Below are 23,884 nucleotides of genomic sequence, written 5' to 3' on the forward strand. Positions count from 1 at the left end.
TTGTATATATATATTTTAGTTGTCCATATAATTTCTTTCTATTTTTTAGTAGAGACGGGGTCTCACTCTTGCTCAGGCTGGTCTCGAACTCCTGACCTCGAGCGATCCACCCGCCTCGGCCTCCCAGAGTGCTAGGATTACAGGCGTGAGCCACCGCGCCCGGCCTACATGAATTAAATTTAAAATCAGTGTTTTAATATTTTTTTAAAAATCCAAAGTTGGTTTTTTTGTTGTTTTGTTTTGTTTTTGAGACAGAGGTCTTGCTTGCTCTGTTGCCTGGGCTGGAGTGCAGTGGCGCAATAATAGCTCACTGCAACCTCAAATTCCTAGGCTCAAGCAATCTTCCTGCCCCAGCTTCCCATAAAGCTGGGACTATAGGTGTAAGCCACCAGGCCTGGCCCCGTGATTTTATTTATCCATGTAAATAGGAAATTATCATAATTTTAAGGGTATTTTTTTAAAGTTATTGCTTAGACCATAAAAAACTGTACAGAAAGTTTGTACTACAAAATTATGTCACTACATGATTAGGATCCTCAGTAGCAGAGAGGTAAGAAACTCAAAAGGGTCACTTGTTCAGCAACCCTCATAACTACAGAGAAAGAAGCACAATCTGCTAGTCATGAATATGAACAGACTTCGTACAAATATCCCTATCACAACAGGGAATGCCTATTACAATGCCATTGTTCATTCTGTGTAAAACAGCCCTTCTATTCCCCTAGTTTTTTCTTCTGCTATAAGATAAAGAAAAGGCCATATCCCTAAGATATACTTTGTGAAAATTATCTCAACAGAAGATCCAATGTTTTCCATGTTATACTGTTCCTCTTCAGTTCACTTGGATGTTCCAGAGCAATTTTCTTAACCTCTCATTGTTGACTGGCCTATTCTAAAGTAGAATTCTTCAGCAACACACAAAAGACATAGGCTAAAATAGGCCTCACAAATACACTTTGGAATAGGTATATCTCAAATACAACTTTCCAGTCCATTATTTTTCCTAATGACTAAACTCTAAATAAAAAAAAAAATGGAGGTTGTCAAACCAGTGATGTGTGCAGCCCATTCTCATGACACAGTCATTTAAACGCCTCATCTGCAAAACATAATGCAATACATTATCAAAAAGAGGAAGAAAAAAACATGAAGCTCCATCTGGCTTACAAAATGAAAACCATAAGCATTATATGACATGTAGTATCAAATATTAAAATTTTTCTGGATAATTTTTTCACTCTTCTTGATTGTAAGAGTAACAGATCAATGTACAAAATTTGAAAAATATGGAATAGCAAAAAATATCCTCATAACCCTGCCATTCAGATGGAACTGTTAATATTTTGGGATTATTTCTTTCAGTATTTTTTTCCATAATACACAAGTACTTGGGTTTAAGACATGCACACACCAGCACAATTTTTCTTGAATAAAATTAGGATATTTACATTTTTATCTTTTATTTATTTAACATATGGCATGTTAAGTATCTGTGACATTAAAAATCCCTCTAAAACACACTTTTAATAGCACATCATACAGGTGTGTCAAAATATATTTAACCACTTTCCCTACTTTGGGACATTTATGTTGTTTCTAATTTTTTAACATAATAAACAAGACTGTCATAAAGATAGTTAAAACTCAAAAAACTTCCAATTATTTTCTTAAGATATATTTCTAGAAGTGGAATTACTACATTGAAGTGAAACTGATATGATCAAAATCACCCCTACCCCCCAAAACACAGCCTATTCTACCACACTTTAACTTAGTCAAAAGTCACGAAACCTAATCACATGGTATATATATTTTCAAATAAATCTTTTTAAAAATAAAAAATTCAAAGTCTAAAGAAATTAGAAATAACAGGAAATAGAATCACCATTATGCTTTAGTATATAGTTACAGAAAAAATTAATTTAACTTAAACCCCATACTATATACTTTAATCTGTTCTAAATGAGTCAAAGAACACAGAATAGTATGATGGTACCAGGAGATGAGAATCTCACAAGTACTTAAGAAAAGGAAAATGTCTGAGAGAATGGAAGGATAAGTCCATCCCAGAAACTTGGGACAAAGGCCTTTCCTCCAATAAATTGCAAGTACTATAGATATTTCTCTCTCTCTCTCAGAAGGCAATTTAAGCCCAATTATTATTTTTTACTTAATTTTAGGCCCTGATATCCATTTTTTAAGTTTTCTGAAACAAAAAAGAATTTTGTTATAATAGTTCCAGACATAATCGTTAGCTCTCAAAACTCAAGAAAAAGACCAATCTCTTAAAAGTTCAAAACCAAAACCCTTAAAATAAAATAGTAATATTTAAGATTTTCAAAATTTGGCAATTTTCTCCCTTAAATACTTACTCAGTATGGGAAAGTTTTATTTCTTCTCTTTGTCTTGCAGAATAATTTAGGTTCCCACCTAAAACACAATAAACATAGAATCTTTTCAATATAAATATTAAAGTAAGTAAAATTCAACCATACACACACATGCAAGCATTTGCATAAATACACTTTAAGTAATAGAAAGAGCTACAGAAGATGAGGGAAAAAAGCTTATTCACTGGAACCTTCCCAAGAGGAAAAAACAGAATCCTTGTATGATACAAATAATTACCCCTTAATTTTAGCTTTCTTTTTTTTCAGTTTGGACTTAGTGTTACTTCAGGTTTTGTTAATTAGGACATTGTATTAATATTTATTAATAGTGAAAATTAAGAGAAATTAGAGTAAATGACCTGAAGTTATTTGAATAACATGTATATTATATTTTGCCAAGTATATAACACCCTTTAGGAGTAAGCAGTTAGAAAAGTTATTAAGGGTAACATAAAAATCTTATAAAGAATGACAAACAAAGCACTAATGCATATAGTACAACTTAGCAAAAAAAATTTTGTAATTTCTAATTCTAAACTAACTACTTTCAATCTTAAAATGCAAATTACAGCTATAAATTTGCTTCTTATTTTTTAAAAATACAAGACAATAACACAGGAGGGGCTTTAGGTTATTTTTAAAATACCATATTTCTTTCCGCCAATATATAATAAAAATGACATCTAAAATTTTATACTATAAAATTTAAACTGCTCTAGCTAGCAGATAAAAAAAACATGACAGCAATTTTAATAAATGAGAAGGTTCGGAATATATAATTATATATTGCATAATTAAATGTTTCTACCACTATGAACAGAAAGCCATTATTACATGAACTAACGCATTGGCTCCCAAAGAGGCAGACATTCCAGGGACCCCACAAAATGGTCCAGGGGTGTCTGAGAAGAAAATACCAGAACCTCTACTTACCTCGGGCACGATTCACCAAATAGAGTAAGACCACAGATAGAAGGGACACTAGGAGTGAAAAAACACAGGGCCCTTAAAAAATATATATTTCTTTTCAATGATTCCTTTGTAATCATAATTACAAAGTAAAGCTTAGACACGCTCAGACCTTTATTAACTGGTATTTAAAAATAAAATTATTCTTCACATTATTTTATTTTCCAAAAGCATTAAATATAAGTTAGATACCATTTTGGCCAGGGATCAGGGATGGCAGGGCCAGGGAGAAGCTGAGACCCCTAGAGGAGAGGGAGCTGACCCACCTGCAGGCCATCCCTACCCCTCTTTCCTCTCCCTTGTCAGTGCTGGTCTTTCCTGGCACTTACCAAAAACTCCCAGCCACAGACTGTTTATCATTTTAGAAAGAGCCAAACAGAAGGAGTCCTTTGGGGGTTTTAAGTCTGAAAGCATCATGTCCATTTTATAAATTACATGACCAAACATTAAAACATGGTCACTAGACTCCCAGAAACTCACACCCAGTAAAGACCTCAAAAGTCAGGTGCTTGGCTTCCTCCCTTAACAAGTGAGGCCCACTATTTAATTTACTTTAAAATAATATGGCAACAAAAACTTTTTTTTTTTTTTTTTTTTTTTTTTTGAGACAGAGTCTCCCTTTGTTGCCCAGGCTAGAGTGCCGTGGCGTCAGCCTAGCTCACAGCAACCTCAAACTCCTGGGCTCAAGCAATCCTTCTGTCTCAGCCTCCCGAGTAGCTGGGACTACAGGCATGCACCACCATGCCCAGCTAATTTTTTCTATATATATTTTTAGTTGGTCAGATCATTTCTTTCTATTTTTAGTAGAGACGGGGTCTCACTCTGACTCAGGCTGTACAAAAACATTTTTAAATGGCACAGTATCTAGCTTGAGACCCAAATTGGACTGAAGTTTAACCACATGTTGCAGCATCAAAATAGACCAAAAAACACTTCACAACCTAATGTTTTAAATTCTTACATGACACATTTTTTAAAAACAAATGATTTATTGGCTATATTGTTAACATTCGATGTGCTTGTTTCTAAAATTATGAGATAATAAAATGCACTCAAGGCTATTTATAAGCAATGATCTGCAAATACTACACTTCAAATATAGTCTTTATTCCCTGTAAATAAAAACAAAGTTTCATAAAATCATCACCGTGGTTTGCCGTTCTTAAGCACATGTTACTGAAGTATAAAAGACATCTTGATGTGCTATGGGACAATTTTTTTAGATAAATGCAATTTATGTGTATGGTAAAGATTATTATGAAAAAATGCTGACATAGCTTTTCAAGTTTCCTAATGCCTCTTATTTTTAACCAATGAACTGTTATAGGTAAAAATTAAATAACAAACTAAAAATAAATGCCATCTAAAACTGCCTAATAAATAACCCTGAGTACTCACACCCAAATCACACCAATGTCCACCCATTGGCACTAGGGACATACTCAGGACTCTTTTCAAAGTGTTCCACTATAAAGGGGAAAAATGTTTTCTAAAAACCATAAACATTTAAAACAGAATATGAAGCAGATTCCACTATTGGCTTTAAGGATAGGAATCTCCTGAAAAATGCCTGTGACTCTTCAAAGAACTAGAAAGTCACCAGCTGAGAAACTCTGATACACAGGCTAAGAATCAGGAATCTGAGAGACATGCCTTTAGGGATTTGGTTTCAGAGAGGGGAAAAAAGAGAACAATAACAAAAACCTACAAGTAAAAATGAGAATAGAATATTGTGCTACATATTAAAAGAAACTAAATGTTGCCACATGGCGTACTCACAAGAAACACAGGCAATGAAGAAAACTTCTAAAAACAAATATCCCCGAGTATCCAATATCATGCCAGCAATGATGGAAATGATGGCCAACCCAAGATTCTGAATGGACTGCATGCTACAATTTAAGAAATATAAAAACACATTTCATTTTCAAAAGTCTTCACACACAGACTAACACTTCCCCATAAATATTAGTATCTGTAAACCACATACTATTAGTGTTAAGAGATGTTTTCAACCAGGGATGACTTGATTAGATTTTGTTTTTCATCCCATGACTATTTCCACTACTGGAGTGTCTGCCCAAAGGTAAGGGATTTTGTCTCATTAAGTGTAGTATGTACTTAACACCTTCCTGCTGAATGAAGGAAAGGGCTATGGGAACATCAACTATGGGTGTGATTTCTCCCTTTTGCCTTTTTGGGCCAGAGAAGACACTCAACTTCTCACCAAGAAGCCCTCATATAAAAGAGCAGGTGGATGGTAATGTCAGCAAGTACCTATTATGGGTTAGCCTATCCCAGCTCTGTTGTTGGAGGCTTGGAGTTTTTCTGTTGCTACAACGGTATTTTAAATAGATTTGGCAATTTTTCCAGTTATCTCCAGCAATTTTTCCAGTTATCTCCATCTCCAGAAGCCAGATGATGACTAGATTCAGGAGATCTGGAGTTTTATATGATAATTAAATTGACACAGCAGAGAGTGACAAATATGATGTGTAGCATAAATACTTACAAGCCATATGCAGTTCCCAATTGATGTTCAGGAACTACAAATGCCACCATTGGCCACAATGCACAGGCAAGCAATGAATAGGAGAGTCCCAGGAGACACTACAGAAATCAATATAGTAAGGCATAAAAGTCTTATATTAATCAAAAGGTGATTTTCCTTTGATTCAGATTAGCAAAAGTGACATACTAGCTATTAATAATATATGAATAGTCAAGCAAATTTTATTATGATTAGGCTAAAACTCATATTCAAATAATATAAAAAAGTCTTTGACCTCTTTAATAGTGTCCCTCTAGTGACAAGATACACACTCTCTTAATCATTTTCATTTGTTATATTATATGCATATATAACTGGCTGAAGCCTAGGATGTAGTCAAGGACCAAGCATGAAAACGAAACTAATTTGGAAAAAGTTCTTGCCAGTATTTCAGGCAAGCTAGTTTTCTAATATTTACTAGGAATGACAAATTAGGTCATCAAAGCAACATCATGCCAATAATCCATCATTCTGCCTCTGGGTCAACACCCAATTGGAGAGCACAGCAGAGAACCAAACACCACCACCACTGGTTGTAAAATATGTTCTAATGCTGACTTTTATTCCATTAAAAAAGAAACCTTATGATTTCAATTTAAATAAGTATCATTTATACCTACCAGATTGGCAAAGATTAAAATAATGCCAATACCCAATAATGGAAAGGATACTAAAACACAGACACCTTTGTATGTTACTGGTGAAGTTATAAATGGGTAGAAAATTACTGAAGTTTCACAGTATCTTCCAAGATGCTAAATTTACAAAGCCTCTGCTACAGCATTTCTACTTCTAGTAATCTGTGCTGTATCTATAGAAATATTTCTACAGAAATTCTCACCAAGTACACAAACATTCATGTTCAAGATATTTCTTTATTAACAGGTAAGAAATGCAGCACTTCAGTCTATGGTCTTAAAAATGACATTCCGAAGAATAACAACAAAAACTTGATAAATTCATTATCACTTTTTAAAAACCTACTAGAACAGTCAAAGACAAAACAATGGATACTGGGCCAACAGATTTTTTTGCCACCTATGATGGAATTACTTCTTTTAAGTCATTTATTTCAGAAAAACCAATAGAACTATAAGCACTCTGGCTTTTATAAGGCTATTTAATTTCAAATTCTATTTCAGCATTGAGGTTATCATGTTATTAATAAATATGCCCAATGAAATTAAAAGATACTTTACACATTAATAATTCATAATTACCCTTTAAACAATAACTGTTTTGTAGAAACTGAAATCAAATCGTTTCCCCCCTGCCACAGGCACTGCCATCTGAGTTTGCTGAGCGTGCCTCCCGACATGGGCTTGACAGAGTCCTTGTTGGAGCCCTGACCCCCAGCATGTTAACACAGGAATTACCATAGCAATCCAAGGGTTCCACATCGTAAAGGCCAGCATCATGTGGGACACAAGAGTGGTCACTACTGCACACAGAACCCAGATGATGTTCTTCCCTGTTTTATCCACCAGGAACCCAAATATTGGGGACATGGGAGCTGATATGACATACACAACACTGCCCAGAGAACAAATAAGATATTTAATGAAATGCAACAATAGCCAAAAATTAATTCAAGAAAATCCCTAAAAATATTAGGCAAAGCAAATCCTAACTCATTTAACATTATTCTAAAATGGTCATTAGAAAATAGAAATATAAAAAGCAATGCAAGACTTCTTTGCTTTTCTATTAATGCAAAGATGGACATTCGGGATTCAAGTCCCAGTATAATCTGAGTTTCACACTGTGGATGTTAGGTCACATACATCTCTTTTTGCCTCTCACAACTTGTGGTTATAATTAAAGACCCACAGTTTGCATGCAATAGCACTTACAGAATTCATGAAATACCTGTTAATAGCACTTGCTGCCTGGGAAGAAAATCCAAATTTCTCTGTAAAGAAAACTCTAAAATTAAAAAGATACAGAAATGAGTACATTAGAGAAAACTACCCGGTTTTCAGAAAATAAAGGCAAAAAAAGACGAATAAAAACTCTTAAGTTTAATAAACTTTTCTTTCTTGATACTTCCCACCTTTTTTAATATTTACCTTCAAGCAATTTGCTAAAGCTTAAAGTACTTATATAAAGTATATAAATACTTTACTGACTAAATAAAATATAATGCTTATTTTGTCCATTTTACATATACAGCAAGCATTACACACAAATTTTCAGAAAACCAAATATATTACTACAGGGAATTAAAGCTGTTTCTTTTTCTTAAAAATCAGTACTGGACAGGTTCTTTGCTAAATATTTTAATAACAAATAGAGTTCTTGTGTCAAATTATTTAAAATGATAGCCTGAACTTAAAGTTTATAAAGATATAAAGACACACTCACACAAACACATTCACACATTGCTCTATTTAAGCAGCTGCCAGTGGAAAAGGAAAGAGAAACAGAAGATATAGCAAGGAAGAATTTGGTTTGAATCCTGAATTTAAGTCTGGCAGAATTACAGTCCTAACAAATGGAGATACGCCCAGCCATGGTGCACCAATACCCAGTCCCCATTCTCAGTAAGAAGCTTCCTAATCAAGGAATAAAGAGGAAATAAAAAGGATTCTAGTCCAAAATTGACTATTAAAACAAATCAGTATTATGAATCTAAACTGTTATTAGGTATTTCTTCAAAAGAATAATAAAATAAAACCAATACTAAACTTTAAGCTAAGAAAATCATTTGTATCTCGAGATATAAAGCAATTTCTGTGAAAATATAAACTATAATCAGAGAAGCAAGACTTACTGTTAAAAAAAACTACATTTATGTGATTGAACTTTCATTATAAGTCAGTCAAGAAAAATGGAATGCTAGAGAATACTCACTTCCCGAGTCCAATAAAAGGAAACACGGCAACATAGTAGCAGACACAGATGATAAATATGAGCCACAGGGGTAAGGAGAAGTCCTTTACATCAGTTAATTTAATAACTTCCCCTTAAAGAAAAGGAAGATGCTATCAGCATAATTTTGCATACCTACGGAGATTTCATCTGTAGTCAAGATTATTTTTTTAATCATGTGATTAACCTTTGCAATTCACTTTGAAAAACACAACTCTAGTAAATTATGCAAACATCATTTCTGGGATAACTTACAAAGACATAAGAAAAAGCCAAACCAAGATTGGTACCTACCATCCTGCTCCCTTCCAGGAACAATAATCATTTTGCAAACATACAAAGTACAATTGAGAATGTAAATTCTGCCAAAACATTTAAGAGGAAAAAAAAAACATATCCAAAATTTAGAAAAGTAAAAATAGATTTGGAAATAAAAAATAAAAAAATATGTCTTAAGCCCCACTGGGTTTATAACATTGCATTAGGAACTTACCCCGTTATAAATTATCTCACAAAGGCTATAATTCCCTAAAGTCCCACTCTTCTTTCATTTAGACTTACCTGTTTTTCCTTGTTCTTTATGAAGGATTCTCTCTGCTCTCTGATCCAAGTAAGCAAGTGCCAAGGCACAGATTAGTGAAAGAATACATGTTATACCCCCTAAATTAAAAAAAACAGATTTTAAAAAGAGAACCAGACTGAAGTTCCTAAAAGGCAGTACATTATATAAACAGCAGAAAACTCAGCAAACTGAAAGGGATGGCATCTAAAGACATAAGAAAAGCCCATTATTACTAAACCAAGACAGAAGAAGAGACAGTGTACATAGTAAATACTCAACAAATAGTAGTCACCTTCATTGCTCAGTAGAAGAGTGGAGATTAGAAAAACACTAGAACAAACTAGACTAATCTTATAATGGAGAATACAGACTGAGGAAAGCTGATAACCAGCCAACAAATTAGTCCTAATTTCTTAATTCAATCTAAGCACCACTGTGCCAACAGAAAAAATTACCAAAGCCAAGTCTGATTCTGTGACCACCTCTCTTCCTTCTGATGCCTTCCCAAAGTCTGCAAGCTTTGCTCCTTCCCTCTAGCAGCCCAACGGGCCCACCCTCCCAAAACAGCTCTCTGAAGCTCTCTTTCCTGTGAGTGTGGCATTTCTCCTTAATGCTGACCTCATATCATTACATTAATAGTAAATTAGGATAAAGAGTGGATAAAGTTTACACTCAAGAAGAATTTTCAAAAGAAGCTTAGTAAAATAAACAAATAAAGACTGACATAACATGGTCTAGCTGAAAAATCGCTGAAATAAGAGTCAGCAGACACAAGTTCTATTGCTGGCACTAACAAGCTGAGAGATCTTGGACACAGAACTGAACGTCTCTGGGATTCAATTTCCCCATCTGTAAAATAAGAGACTTTGACTTGACGATGGCAGAGGTCTTTTCTGGCTCTAAAATTCTTTAAAACTCTAAAGATATCCATTGTGGAGGGAACTTGATGGAATATTTAGGAATATTTTAGAGTGAAAGAGGTTTTAAGTAAGGAAAGGAATTTAAGAGGAGGGGTTTGGAAGAAAGGAATCTTTAGATATTCTTGCCTATTTGGGATTCCCTCTCCACTCTCCTCTTTTTGCCAGGCTGTATGTACTAAGGAATTATAAGGAATACAAAAGATGTGCAAATCTTAGGCACAGAGCTTTTGCCTCACCATGCCACAGTTCTCTCTAGAGCCCTGCAAACAGTCATATACACACCGTGGGGCTCAGTTAGACAAATTCACTGCTCAGAAAAAAACAAAAGTGATGAATCCACAGGGCCTTATACACTTCTCAGTGACCTGCCCAGTAACCAGCACAATGGGCCTTTAGCTAAGAGAACTTAGGAACAGGAGGGACCTATACAGCTTTGATCAAACACCTGCAATTTGACAGAAAAGAAAACTGAGACATAAAAGGATTAACTTTCTTGTCCAAGATGACAGAACTAGTTAGAGTCAGCATTAAAACCCAGGCTCGTGACTCCCAACTTAGTAGATTTTCAACCATATCATATCACATCTGACTTGTATAAAATCTAAGCTCTCTAGGCATACTGACTGAATTTGATCAAAAGGAAACAATTCTCCCTTCTGCTACAGACTATTAACACCTTACATGAATAAATTCCCTGATTTGTCTCCCTCAAAGAGTTTTCACATACACTATCTCTTTGTATTATGAGATACAAATGACAACACTGAAATAGATGACAAGGAACAAGATCCTCCATTTTGAGAAAATGGAAATTAACATACAATCAGGGTAAATGATGGGCTATTTCTAGTTAGGTCAGAGAACGAATAAACCATGGGGGCAAAACTATAACCAAAGTGGTCTGACACCAATTCCTATGTTCTTTCCTCTTCTGACAAGCTTTCAAAAGAGACAAGATGTGGGACATTAGGATTCACTCACCGATCATAAGTGTGACCCCAAGGGTTGTGGGACCAGCAGAACCCAATGAAGCTTCAATTTTAGAATACAGCCATCCCATGAGGTTCATGTTTACTGTACTCCCCTAAATGAGAAAGAAAAACAGTTAATAGAACTTTCAATTACTTATACATACGATTTGTTCCAAAAAAAAAAAAAAGAAAAGAAAAAAGGATTTGAGGCAGCTTAGAGAAATAGGTATAATAGAATCCAGATGAAATAGGAGGTAATTTTTTTAAAACACCATAAGAAAAAAACTGACAAAGATAAAGCCACAAATAAATTTACTGTGTTTTTCTAATGCCAATTTATTACAAAAGGCTGATATCCAAAAGAACATAGTACATTTAGAACTTCCTAGAAGCCAAAGCAAAAATGAAGAAGTTATAAAATTCACAGATTACCTAAGACAAAAATACACCAGTAGCTCAGAAAAAGCTATGCTGTTCCTGGTACTGAGAAAAAAAAAAAAAAATCTTCCTCTAAATGTCCATTAAAAAAAAATAGTAAAAGTTACAGTAAATAATGTCCTCATTTATTCATTCACTCAGCAATTACTGAGCCTGTCTTACCTGCCAGTCACTGTTTCAGGTGTCGGGAATATAATAAAGAGCAAAACAGAAAAATATCCAACTTTCATAAAGCTTACATTTTAGTGGGGTAAAAAAATAAAATATGTAGTATATTAAGAAGTGACAAGGGCTTTAAAAAACAAGGAAAATATAAAGCAATGAAGAATATAAAATTAGGAGTGGAGGCCTCACTGAGAAAGTTTCTTGGGAGTAAAACTCAAAGGAAGCAAACTGCAGGCATACTTGGGGGAAGAGCATTCCAGGCAGAAGGAACAGCCAGCGCACAGGCTCCGAGAGGGAGTCTGCCTGGCATGTTCAAGGAATGGCAAGGAGGGCAGAGGCCAAAACAGCAAAAATGAAAAGGGGAGAGGATGAGATGAGGTCTCTAGAGAGGAAACAGTGGGGAGGGGAGCTATACGCAATAAGAAGGACTTTCAGTTTTTATTGTGTATGAGAGGGGAAGCCATTGGGGTTCTGAGTGGAGAAGTGGCATGATCCACTCACGCACTGACAGACTCCCTCTGGCTGCTATATTCAAAACAAACGACAAGTGGGGGCAAAGGCAGAGGCAAGGGCAACAGTTAGGGAGCTACAGCAGTAATCCGGAACAGAGCTGACAGGGCTTAGCCCAGGAGGGTTACCAGTGGCTATGGTGAGCAGTGATCAGAATACGGATATATTGACACATAAGTTGCCCTAAGTTTCTAGAAGGGAAACTCAAGGCTTCTAAGAGGTAGGGTAGGGGTTATAGGAGTGGTGGGGCGGACCTGAGGAGGTGGAGGGAGCCAGTTCTCAGGCAGCCACCTCAGCTTCAGCCAGAGCTGCTCGACTTTTATCTGATTTCTGTATTTAGGGTTCATGTAAGATATCATTAGATGAAAGTATTTTATGATCAAAACGTTCAAGAGACATTCCATTACAGAGTTGCTAGGGATCTGACAGATTCAGCCTTTTTGTGCTTCTCTTGCTCCAGTGCATCTTCCAGAATGATCACAGAGCTTACCAGTCTATGATTTCTCTGTTGTCAGAGCAGTGACTTTGATTGAGTTTAGACACTTGAACCTCTTCAAGCAATGGACTTCTCATTTTCCTTATTACTCATGTCTTAGCTAGGAGTTGGAGGTCTGGCACCCTTTTGATTTTCCTTTGCAATTTGTTACTTTAAACATTATTTCAACAAATATTTCTTTTTTTTTTTTTTTTTTTTTGAGACAGAGTGTCGCTTTGTTGCCCAGGCTAGAGTGAGTGCCGTGGCGTCAGCCTAGCTCACAGCAACCTCAAACGCCTGGGCTTAAGCAATCCTACTGCCTCAGCCTCCCGAGTAGCTGGGACTACAGGCATGCGCCACCATGCCCGGCTAATTTTTTTTTTTTTCTACATATATTTTAGTTGGCCAGATAATTTCTTTCTATTTTTAGTAGAGACGAGGTCTCGCTCATTGCTCAGGCTGGTCTTGAACTCCTGACCTCGAGCGATCCACCCGCCTCGGCCTCCCAGAGTGCTAGGATTACAGGCGTGAGCCACCGCGCCCGGCCTCAACAAATATTTCTTAAGTACTTGATAAGCCAGGTCATGTTAGATATTTTAGAATTAAACATTATTAAGGTAACATGCTAGTATTTGAGGAGCTTATATTTTTGATGACACTGGAGAAAGTTTCCAATAGGTCTCCATTTACCTTCCTGTTCATTTGAGTAATGCCATTGGCTGGCATTTTGTAAGAAACAGACATGTGAAATTGCTACTATATTTGCTGTGAGAATACTGCCAAGGACACATTCATTTCTCAGTCTTCAGTAGCATCTAACTTATCAATAGCCTTTAACACAGTCGACATTCTCTCCTCTTTGATTTCTTTGCAGGGCACTACAGTCTTGCAGTTTTCCTCTTGCCTTTCTGCATTACACCCCCTGTCCTGGGAGCTCTTTCATTGGTTCCATCTCAATATTCTTAACCTGTAAATGTGGAAGTTCCCTATGGTTTGGTCATTGAACATCTTCTCTTTCCTTCAACATTCACAGCCCTGGTGATCTTATCGAGTTTTGCAATTTTAAGCAGTATTTTCCTTGCTCCTGAATTTATATCACGTGTCCAGGCCTTTCCTCTGAATTCCATAGCCATATATGCAACTGCCTACTCAACATTTCTACCCAGATGTTTGGAAGGCAGCTCAAACCTAATGTGCCCAAAACCAGCTCTTAATATTCTGCCCACCATCCATCCCCAAAAACAGCACCTGCTGCCATATTTTTCTCATTCTCACTCAGGGCAACTCTTTTCTTCCAATTGCTCAGGCAAAAACTTTGGTATCATCCTGAGCTCCTCCTTCCCTCACCTCCCTAATCCACACATTTTCCATTAGCAAATCTTGTTAGCTTTATCATCAAAAGAATATATATACATATATATAAAAATAAAATAAACTCAGGGCTCCTCAGAATGCAGTTTAGTAGATTATAACTAAGTCATAATGACACAGAGAAGAACCTAATGATCACTAGTAACCAGAATGGAATCACTGAGAATGAGTTTTGCTTAACTGATCTTACTTCCCTACTTCCCTCTTTGAGACGTTATTATACAATTAGATCCTCAAACTGCCACAGACATCTTGACTTGCACAAGACACATAATGAAGTCTGTTGGAATATCCCTGTAGATAAAATTTAGAAAACATGGGAAACCATATTATTTATCAAAGAATTACAAATTAAAATAATATTTAGGTGTTTCCCTACAAAAGTGATAAAATGACTTTTTAAAAAGTCATTAATTACTTTTTTAAAAAGTAATTAACAGCCTATACTATCAAAGCTACAATAAAAGGGATACTCTCATACCCTATAGATGGCAATGTACACATCTGTGGAACGAACGATAATCTGTAAATATGTCTCAACAGTCCTAGAAACTCTAATAAACCCTTTGACTCAATAATTCCATTCCTAGCCACCTAGCCTAAGGAAATCATCAAAGATGCAGACAAGTTTTATAGTGAGAGTTTTGGGCTACAACACTATTTATAATAGTGAAAAAATCAGAAAGAACCTACATGTACAAAAATATAGAAATACTCATATGATGGAATATTGTATTAAAAGCTTTTACACTGGATTTCTTCTTTCCTAAGAATATGTTGGCATTTTCATGCCATTTATTAGTCTCTGAAAGCTTGATTTTTAATGGCAAAGAATTTTTAAAATCTTTTATTCATAGGACTTTATAAGGAAAAAATGTGGTTTGGGACTGCCAAAATACCTTACAGGATGCAAGAATAAAAACATCATGTTGTTTCTCTGGGTAACCTTTATCAGACCAAACCTAACACACCATGATCATTTCTAGGTTCCAATTACCAGGAAGAGTACAGGCTAACTAAGATAAGTCCAGAGAGGTGCGAACACCACGGTGAGGGAGCTAGGACCCATGTCACATGGCCTAGACAATCACAGGAAATGAGCACATATGAATAAGAACTTAAGAGCTGTCTTCAAATAAGCAAACCACTGTCACACAGCAGAGAAGGTAAACTTTACAGACGGCAAAAATCAGAACAATCAGTAAAAGCTACTTGTGAAGGTAAGTTTCTTCTCTCTATGAGGGTGAGCTCCAAAAAGTGAAGTGAAGTAGACAGGCTGTTTCATCACAGAGTGAGCTTCTGATCACTGGAGATGTGCAAGCAGAAACTGGATGGCCATATGTAGAGAGTTTCATAGCAGAAATACCAAAAATTGGTAAGAAATCAGATAACAAAACTTGTAAGATCCCTCTCTATATAATAAGATTCTTTGAATTAACCAATGTTCACATAGCCATTTTAGACTGTTTACTAACTGAAATAAGGTCAGAGACGCCTTACTGAAAGTAAACTAAATGTCATACTATGTTCTAGAGAAACATATAAAAATCAATACCTAATTTATCATACACAAACACATTTCACCCTGTGATTTTTAAGAGATAACTATAAGATTGAATTTTTTGCTTCCCATTTGCTTTCATTGGGTTTGTCATCATACTTACAATTCTAGCCATGCTAAGTTGTAGTCCAAACACCAGGTTTAATTCTTTGCCTTTAAACCAACTCACAGCATATGTATTCTGAGCAACTGCTAAGGACTCCCCACCAATCCTAAAAATAGGAAACAGAAGAAAAGTCAGAGCTTTTAAAGTAATACCATTGTTAGCAATGCAGGTTTAAAATTTTGACACTTTCCTATCAAGAGGTGGAGTCTCTGTCCCCTCCCGTTGAATCTAGGTGGGCCTGTAACTGCTTCAACCAATAAAATATGGTGGAAGTGACACTATGTAACCCCAAGGCTGGGTCGTAAAAGGTGACATCTGCCTTTTCACTCCAACACTCACACTTAGAGCCCTGAGCAACCTTGTATTAATAAAGTCAACTACCCTCACGCTCTGAGAAAGCAAGCCACACAGAGAAGCTACATGTAAGTGCTCCGGTCAACAGTCCTAGTCTTCCAGGCATCCCAGCCCGGACATGTGAGTCAGTGAGCTTTCGGATGATTCCAGCCCCCAGCCTCCCATGAATCTTTCCTGCTGAGGCCCCAGACATCAGGAGCAGACAAGTCATCCGTGCTATACCCAGTCCAAATTCCTGACCCACAAAGTCCACAAGCATAATGAAATGGTTGTTTTATATTGCTAAGCACTGGAGTCATTTCAAATGCCACAGTAACTGTGCCAGGCAATAAAAGGAGTCTGGGTTACGACATCACCATCTAAAATACACAAAGTGCTGATATGGGCAAAGTGGTCCGTACTTTGTGAAAATGTAAAAATTTACACTTCAGTCCAATACGCCAAGCTCCATCAATCCTCCCAGCTCACCTTCCATAGTCGACATTCTCCTACCTCCTGGGTTTTAGTTTTCCTTCAGTAAGTTCCATATACTTACCATCCCCCTTGAAGGCCTTCAGTTAGGAGATTCCTCTCCTCCACATCCTAGCACTGAGCCCTCCTCACCACCCTGTCCCAGTCTAAAAATACTTTCCCTCTCTTCTACCAATCCAAATCCTACACTCTGTCAAGGTCCATGTCATCCAAGAGGCCATTTCTGACCACATTTCTGTCTCTGAATCCTTTCACATTTTCATATTCTGTTTCCTTCTCTCTCAGAGCACTTTTTGGGTAGGCCACATATGTCTGTCTACATGTCTCCAGCACCTGTGAAAAGCTTGAATGACATATACTTTTAAGACTGAATAGTTCTGTCACCTAGCTCCCTCAGGGAAGGAAGACCAAGGCTGAACTCAGAATAGGCTTACTGAATAGACACTGAAATTCAGGTAGAACAATCGGCCTATAGGTATGGTGCTCATTTAAGACTCCTGAACAGGGTTCAAAAGGGTCTGTACATTACCCACTAAGAAAGAATGAAATGTCCATGAATGACCAACCTAGGTATCGATGGTCTATCTTTTGGAAATGAAGTTTGAGCCATATCTTCAATACAACAAAATAGGCAAAACGCTTAGGAAAAATATTATTTCTGAAGAACTACTTAATATTCAAACCCCACACAGAGTTAACTATGACTACTCAAAATTTTTAATTTCTTTTTTTTTTTGAGAAAAGACAACTAAAAAATAGTCTTATGTATATGTGGCTAGATTGCAAGGATTTGAAGTAATTCCTCAAGATACACAAAAATATTTTTTTAAATCCTTAATAAATGAATACTAAAACAATAAGTTAGGATAAATTAAATTATGCATAACTTACCCAAACACAAACCTTCCAAATTCCATCAGCCAAAAAGCATTAAATATTCCACCCAGAGCAAAAATAACCTATAATGTAGAATTTAATGCTTAATCAATGAAAAAGTAAATTTAAGGTATTAAACAGAAACAATAAGTAACTTATGAGAGAAATCACAACTTCTACAATGGTTTTAATTCCTCCTTAGTAAACCTGTGAAATTAAAATATTAATGTTCATTTATTTCAAGGCTTAAAGTAGACTATGTATTATACCATGTGGGCATTTATGTTTGCCAGAAGAATTAATCAGACAAGAATTCAAAAGTCACTGTCAATCAATGAATATTTCGGCCTTCCTTACCTGTCCAATGCAAACAAAACAGCTAAAAATAATTGTGCCCCATCTGTTTGAGAGAGAGAGAGAGAGAAAAATTTCTTAATTTCTTCTTATATTACAATAAGTAATCACAAAGTCCTTTAGTAATAATTTGCTTTGGTTTTCTTTGCCCCCTCTGTATTCCCTCCAAGGAAAGAAAAATAAAGTGCTCATTTGCCTCTGAAGTCAGCAACTTTCCTAGGCTGAATACTAACCTATAGCTGTCTAGATTTCTGAGGAGATTCCAGAGGCTTTAGCAATGGCATATATTAGTTTAAACTATTGTTATTTCTTAAATAAAACTTAAATAAATAATCTTCAAGAAGTTCCCAGGGTCAAAACTATTTAAAAATGGAAATTCTTTATAAAATTTCTTTTAAGAGTTTAGGATTGATTCCAAGGAATTCTACACTAAGTAATTTGAAGTGATTATGATTCTTGATAACTAAAAACTACTTTTAAAAGGACAAATATCAAACATGTTAATATAAGTCTAACATTCTATAGTCTGAACATCTGATTGATTTTCTCCCAGAATAATAAAATACCAGTGTCAGAAGAGTCCTTAAAGGTCAGCAAAGGAAACCATACTTCTTAAATCTCTCTCAAGGTCCTTGTGAAATGGTCATTCCATGTTCTGCTGACTGTTCTCTAGCACTGGAAAACTCACTATGGTCCCAAGACAATTTACATCACTTCCTGTCAAACTGACCAAAGAAACTCTTCATCGTACTAAGTAGAATCTGTTCCCCTGAAGTTTCAAGCTAAGTCTAACGCTTGAGACCAAACAAAATAAATTTAATTCTTTCTTCATACTGTAACTCTTCAAAGTTTTAAAAAGTTAGTGCCTAAGTCTAAACACTTAAAATTTCTTCAACCCTTTTCTACCAGACATAGTTTGAAGACCCCTCATCATTTTGGTCTCTGCCTTCTGAAAATATTCCCAGTCTATTCCCTCTTTAGTCTCCACTAACAACATACACACGATAGTAAGAATGAGAAGTGACAAAACTTACAGTGTTTTTTTTTTTTTTTTTTTTTTTGAGACAGAGTCTCACTCTGTTGCCCGGGCTAGTGTGAGTGCCGTGGCGTCAGCCTAGCTCACAGCAACCTCAAACTCCTGGGCTTAAGCGATCCTACTGCCTCAGCCTCCCAAGTAGCTGGGACTACAGGCATGCGCCACGATGCCCGGCTAATTTTTTGTATATATATATTTTAGTTGTCCATATAATTTCTTTCTATTTTTAGTAGAGACGGGGTCTCACTCTTGCTCAGGCTGGTCTCGAACTCCTGACCTCGAGCGATCCACCCGCCTCGGCCTCCCAGAGTGCTAGGATTACAGGCGTGAGCCACCGCGCCCGGCCAAAACTTACAGTGTTATTCCTTCCTCAGCATCTAATAGAAGTGGTCACAAAAAGTTCAATGCCCAAAGAAAGGCAGAAATAGAAAATCTCTCTGAGGCCGGGGGAAGCACATACTATCAACATGCCAAATACTGTACATCCATCTCTCATTTAATCCTCATAATCACCTTGCAAGTAGGATTATCCATATTTTACCAATGAGGGAATTGAAGCTCAGAACAGCTAGAAGTTGAACAGGTGGTAGCAATGGGATTCAGACTCTGGTTTGTCTGATCTCAGGTGTGACCAGAATTTACCTCCAGATAACTGAGTTATTTCATCCCATCAGTAGCATTTACTAGTCTCTATTTTAACTGAAATACCAATCAAGTTTCAAAAACCAATTCCAGAGAGAAAAATCATTTTTCAAAATTCATGCAGATTATCATAGTCAATACAGAAGTTTCTTCAGTTGTTTCTAGAAATATTTTAATCTAGCTCTGTATTTTCCTAATAATTAGGTGAGACTTTTTTTTCAAGCTTACCGTATTCCAAATACTCGGTCTATTAAAAAGCCACCAAAGAAACATAAAACTACATTGGGCCAAGAATACCAGGCATACAGCAGCATGAATTTCGTGGTATTCACCTGCATATCCTATATGGAAAGAAAATAAAACTATTTTTTTCCAAACAGTTAAGTTTAGCAACTAACAAATCAAATTATGACAATCTAATAGAAACAGTGGTTATATTATTCCTTCTGCGTAAGGCAAGTTTCTCACCCATTTGTAGTAAGTCATTAACTTCCTTGAGAGTCTCATGAAAGCTCTGGCTCCTGCCCCAGAAAAATGGTCACACCTGGGAACTTCTTGCATACACATGCCATTTCAGGGGCTTCATGGATTCTAAGATCAAACACCCTACTACAGGGACCACCTCACTCTCTCTCTAACTTGTATATTCTTATTCCCTCAATACTTTCTGCAATGGGGACTCTTCCCACATAGAAAAGAATAATCTTAGCCTATTGCTACCCACCCTACCCTCTCCACACCTCACCCTTGCCAACTCCTACCTCCTTTCCTCTTTAATTCTAGAATGCAAAGGGCTGATCTATATATTTTTTTCCTGTCCAAAGGTAGAAAACTTACAATGAAAAAAGACTATCTAAAAACTCAAGAAATTATAAATACCAAATATATAATACAAAACCAAACTAAAAATATTGACATAGACAATTCAATGCAGTCAGTTTCCACATTTAAAATACAAAATAACAACAAAATAACAACAAAAACATATTTAAGAAGGCAAAAAGCTAACCTACCAAATCATTTGTCATTCAGATGATTAAGCACTGAACAGTGAAATGCAAACAAAAATCTGCTAATATTTTTGGCAATACTATTGAAATAGCACATAATTATTTATGTAAGGTCTGAAACAATTTCAAGTCACATATGGCAACTCATCTTTGTGGCAACTCATTTCAACTCAAGAACACTCCTTACGGCTTGTGGATTTGATGACTACAAATATTAAGATGGATTCAGTGGCCATTTTGGACTAGACAACGCAAGAGTTGATGATGCCTGAACAGCTACACCTGCTCCAAAGCAAACAAAAAGAACAAAGGTAAAAAATCAACTTACCTGTTTAACCTGAGTCTGAAGGGCAGCAGGATTATCATAGCAAAAATAGCTGCCTAGAAAAAGGAAGAGAAAGTATTTTATAAGTAATAATAGTATCCATATAAAAATTTAAAGTTGTAAATACTACTCAAAAGGTGATTTTAAGCATTTATACTATGGGGCTTGAGGACTGACATGATGGAAACTTTTGTGGACCACTTCCTCATCCACCAGTACTTTCTAAGTTGGTAGCAAAATAACTTTCACAAATGAGTAGCATGCACACACAGCAAATACTGGGAATCTGAATTAAAAGAAGTCAACAATCAACTGTTTTTCCATTTATTTTCATCATGGTTCACATGTCTATTATTTTATTAACATCTTCATGAAGCAGCTATATTTTCCTTAAAGTTACCAAAACACAAACACACTAAAAACTTTACAAACATCCTGAACAGTTTCCTGACAATGTTGGCTGTGGGTGGTCTCCACTCATCTTGAGAGCAAAGGAATGGAGTTTAGCTATTCTGACTAACCCAATACCTGAAATGAGTTCCAATGCTAAATAGAATACCCAAGATCAAATAATGTAGTGAATGCAATCTCAGGAATGAAGAAAAATGCAACTGAGAGTTCTAAAGAACTAAATTAAAACATAATGTTTGTTGTAGTATCAGAGAGAAGTGAGCAGAGATTTGATATTCAAGCACTCAGATTTGTTTTAAAGGTAAAATGACAGATTCTTTGGTAGGATATAAAGTAATATTGCCTCCATTTCTCTGCTCTCTCCACAAGTACACAAAGCAACTGGTTCAAAGGAATGAAAACTGTTATTAGAAAGGCATGAATCTGGCTTCTGAAACTCAGGCAGATAACCAGAATCTACCAAAAATAATCTGTCTACCTGAGTAGGAACAATTTTTTTATTAAAGTGTTTTATTGTTGTTTTTCTTGTTTTTTGTTTCTAAACCCAGAAACGTCTGGTTCCTGCTTTTATTACTTGTAAGGGATTCAATGTCATGCTTTAATGTTAAAGTACGGGCATCATCTTTCAAAAAAAAAAAAAGAGAGAGAGAAGAGAGGGCAAAAAAAGTTGCAAAGAAACCAAAGCCCAAAGCATTCTTCATGCCTACTAATACATTTCAGCAGTAGCATAAGGTTATGCACCATAATGTTCCTAAACCTGATGATAACACAGGTTCCAGCTAGCCTCCTGAAAAACACATTCTTTCATACCGAACTAATATTAACCTTAGAATAGCTGCAGAATAAATTAAAAACTGTAACATAGGAAGGAAAGATGTTTTTAAAATTATCTTGAGAAACTGCTTTTGGAGTCATCAGATTTCATAAGTAAAACCAACCATCGCCAAGCCTACCACAAGTCCAGTCCAGTATGATTGCTTAACAGTCGCAGAGCGGAAGATTAAAAAAACACATCCACTCGCTGAGACTATCAGCAAGACACATTCATACGTTTTTACATAGAGGGTGAGAAACACAAAAAAGAGTGCCAATGAAATGATTTAAAAAAAAATAATAAAAAGAAGGTAGTTTTGGGGTTAGGGCAGGGGATAGGCATAGGGAAGTCTTTCTGAATTTCTTCTGAACACAGTGTGACTAGAGAGGAACCGTGAAGATCTAGAGATGCCTCATATCTGTGGCCCCAGGGGCGAGCTGCTAGCCTCTGAGACTTCTTGGCGAGCAAAGGAGCGGGACAAAACTCGCCCAGCTCAGTCCCCCGACATCCATGTTCGGGATGCTGAATAACTAGCAACATCCACCGACCGTCTTGGGGCTGCAAAGGGAAAAGAGAGGCCCCGGAGCGGAAGCCAGAAGCTGTGCTGAGGCACCGTGGCACCGGCGAGCACGACGCTCATCTGGCTCCGAGAGAAAGCCGGGAATGCTCGGTTATCAGCCCCACCCCACCCGGCCGGCTCACCGAAGCCAAGGAAACACATCAGCAGCAGCACCAAAAGCCGGTGCGCCAGGCGACTGGGGTCGCAGAGAGCCGGCAGCGCCCGGGGGGCCGCGGGGGCATCACTGCCGGCCTCGTCAGGGCCGCCTCCCAGCAGCGGTCGCGCTTCCTCCTCCTCCTCCTCCATTGTGCCCACCACCAGAGACCGAGAGGTGAAAACGCTAGCAACTCCGGGACAGGCAGGAAGCAACGCTGCCAGAGCCCGGCCCAGACCGCGATCACATGACGGCGGGCGCTCACGTGACACCGGCCGGTCACGCAGGGCCAGCCTCACGTGAGCGGTGCTCACGCGCACAGGGGAGGGCTGACGAGGAGCGGGCCCGTTGTGCTTTGCTTTCCCCAGGCGACTGTCTTCTTGGGAAAAAGAGCCTAAGGCGCCCACACCCAGCCTTCCACCGTTTCCCGCGCTGTCCTTCCGTCTCCTGCCCTGCTGACACTTGCACTCACTCCAGACTCAGCGCACTCCCTCCGGGAGAAAGTGCCGGCCTCCTTCTGGCCTCGACACCAGACTCCTGAGGATCCGACCTGCGCAGGCACACCACAACACTTGCCGCCTTTCTCCATGCAGCGCTGCTCTCACCAACTTCTATGACTGCTCTTTATACCGACAAACTTAATCGAGCACCTTTTGATGTGCCAGATACTGGGAATACAAACTGGAATAAGGCAACCTCTCTGACCGCAGAGATTTCGGAGTTGAGTTGGAGAGATCGACAGAAACTAGTACTTTAAAATGCAGTATGATAAATGAATGAATGTGGTGAGAACAGTGGCGGAAATTGGCACTGAATTCCTTAGAAATGTCTGCAAAGGGCATTTGAGAAAGAGATAACAGGTGCACAGTGTAACCAGCTTTGGAGGAAAGGGAGGGAGGGGGGCAACGGGGGTGGGTCCTTAAGCGCCTTGAAGTTGATACCCAGGCTGGAATTAGTAAGAATGAGCCAGTCACGGTGCCTGTTTGAGGGGGTTGGTGGGAGGGTGGGCGGTTAGGAG

The 23,884-nt window shown here is 37.3% G+C and overlaps 1 protein-coding gene across 4 annotated transcripts; it reads right to left on the reverse strand.

Annotated features, from left to right (window-relative positions):
- Window positions 1-211: 211 nt before the first annotated feature.
- On the reverse strand, window positions 212-23,118 carry MFSD1 (major facilitator superfamily domain containing 1). Of its 4 annotated transcripts, none has more exons than XM_069473029.1 (16): window positions 22,887-23,118; window positions 20,932-20,984; window positions 19,822-19,934; window positions 17,919-17,961; window positions 17,577-17,644; window positions 15,858-15,966; window positions 11,245-11,347; window positions 9,343-9,441; window positions 8,764-8,875; window positions 7,780-7,836; window positions 7,287-7,443; window positions 5,872-5,969; window positions 5,139-5,251; window positions 3,324-3,371; window positions 2,373-2,430; window positions 212-1,099 (listed from the first exon to the last, which is right to left on the reverse strand). In XM_069473029.1, the coding sequence occupies exons 3-16, from the start codon at window positions 19,929-19,931 to the stop codon at window positions 1,096-1,098; spliced, it is 1,179 nt and encodes a 392-aa protein (XP_069329130.1). In that variant the 5' UTR covers window positions 19,932-19,934; window positions 20,932-20,984; window positions 22,887-23,118; the 3' UTR covers window positions 212-1,095. The 4 variants fall into 4 exon arrangements, with proteins under 4 accessions (XP_069329130.1, XP_069329127.1, XP_069329129.1 ...); XM_069473026.1 differs by having other exon boundaries at window positions 22,856-23,118; XM_069473028.1 differs by lacking the exon at window positions 19,822-19,934 and having other exon boundaries at window positions 20,932-20,980; window positions 22,856-23,118.
- Between the last annotated feature and the right edge of the window lie 766 nt (window positions 23,119-23,884).

This window comes from Eulemur rufifrons, chromosome 7 (assembly GCF_041146395.1).
Source record: "Eulemur rufifrons isolate Redbay chromosome 7, OSU_ERuf_1, whole genome shotgun sequence".
NCBI classification, from domain to species: Eukaryota; Metazoa; Chordata; class Mammalia; order Primates; family Lemuridae; genus Eulemur; species Eulemur rufifrons.

Coding starts and splice junctions, on each gene's coding strand:
- MFSD1 (XM_069473026.1), bottom strand. CDS start 23,018: ATGGAGGAGGAGGAGGAGGAAGCGCGACCGCTGCTGGGAGGCGGCCCT. Junction 7,444..7,779: donor GCAGCAAGTGCTATTAACAG/GTATTTCATGAA, acceptor TTCTCTGGGCAG/TGTTGTGTATGTCATATCAG. Junction 5,970..7,286: donor GGAACCCTTGGATTGCTATG/GTAATTCCTGTG, acceptor TGATTTCTGTAG/TGTCTCCTGGGACTCTCCTA.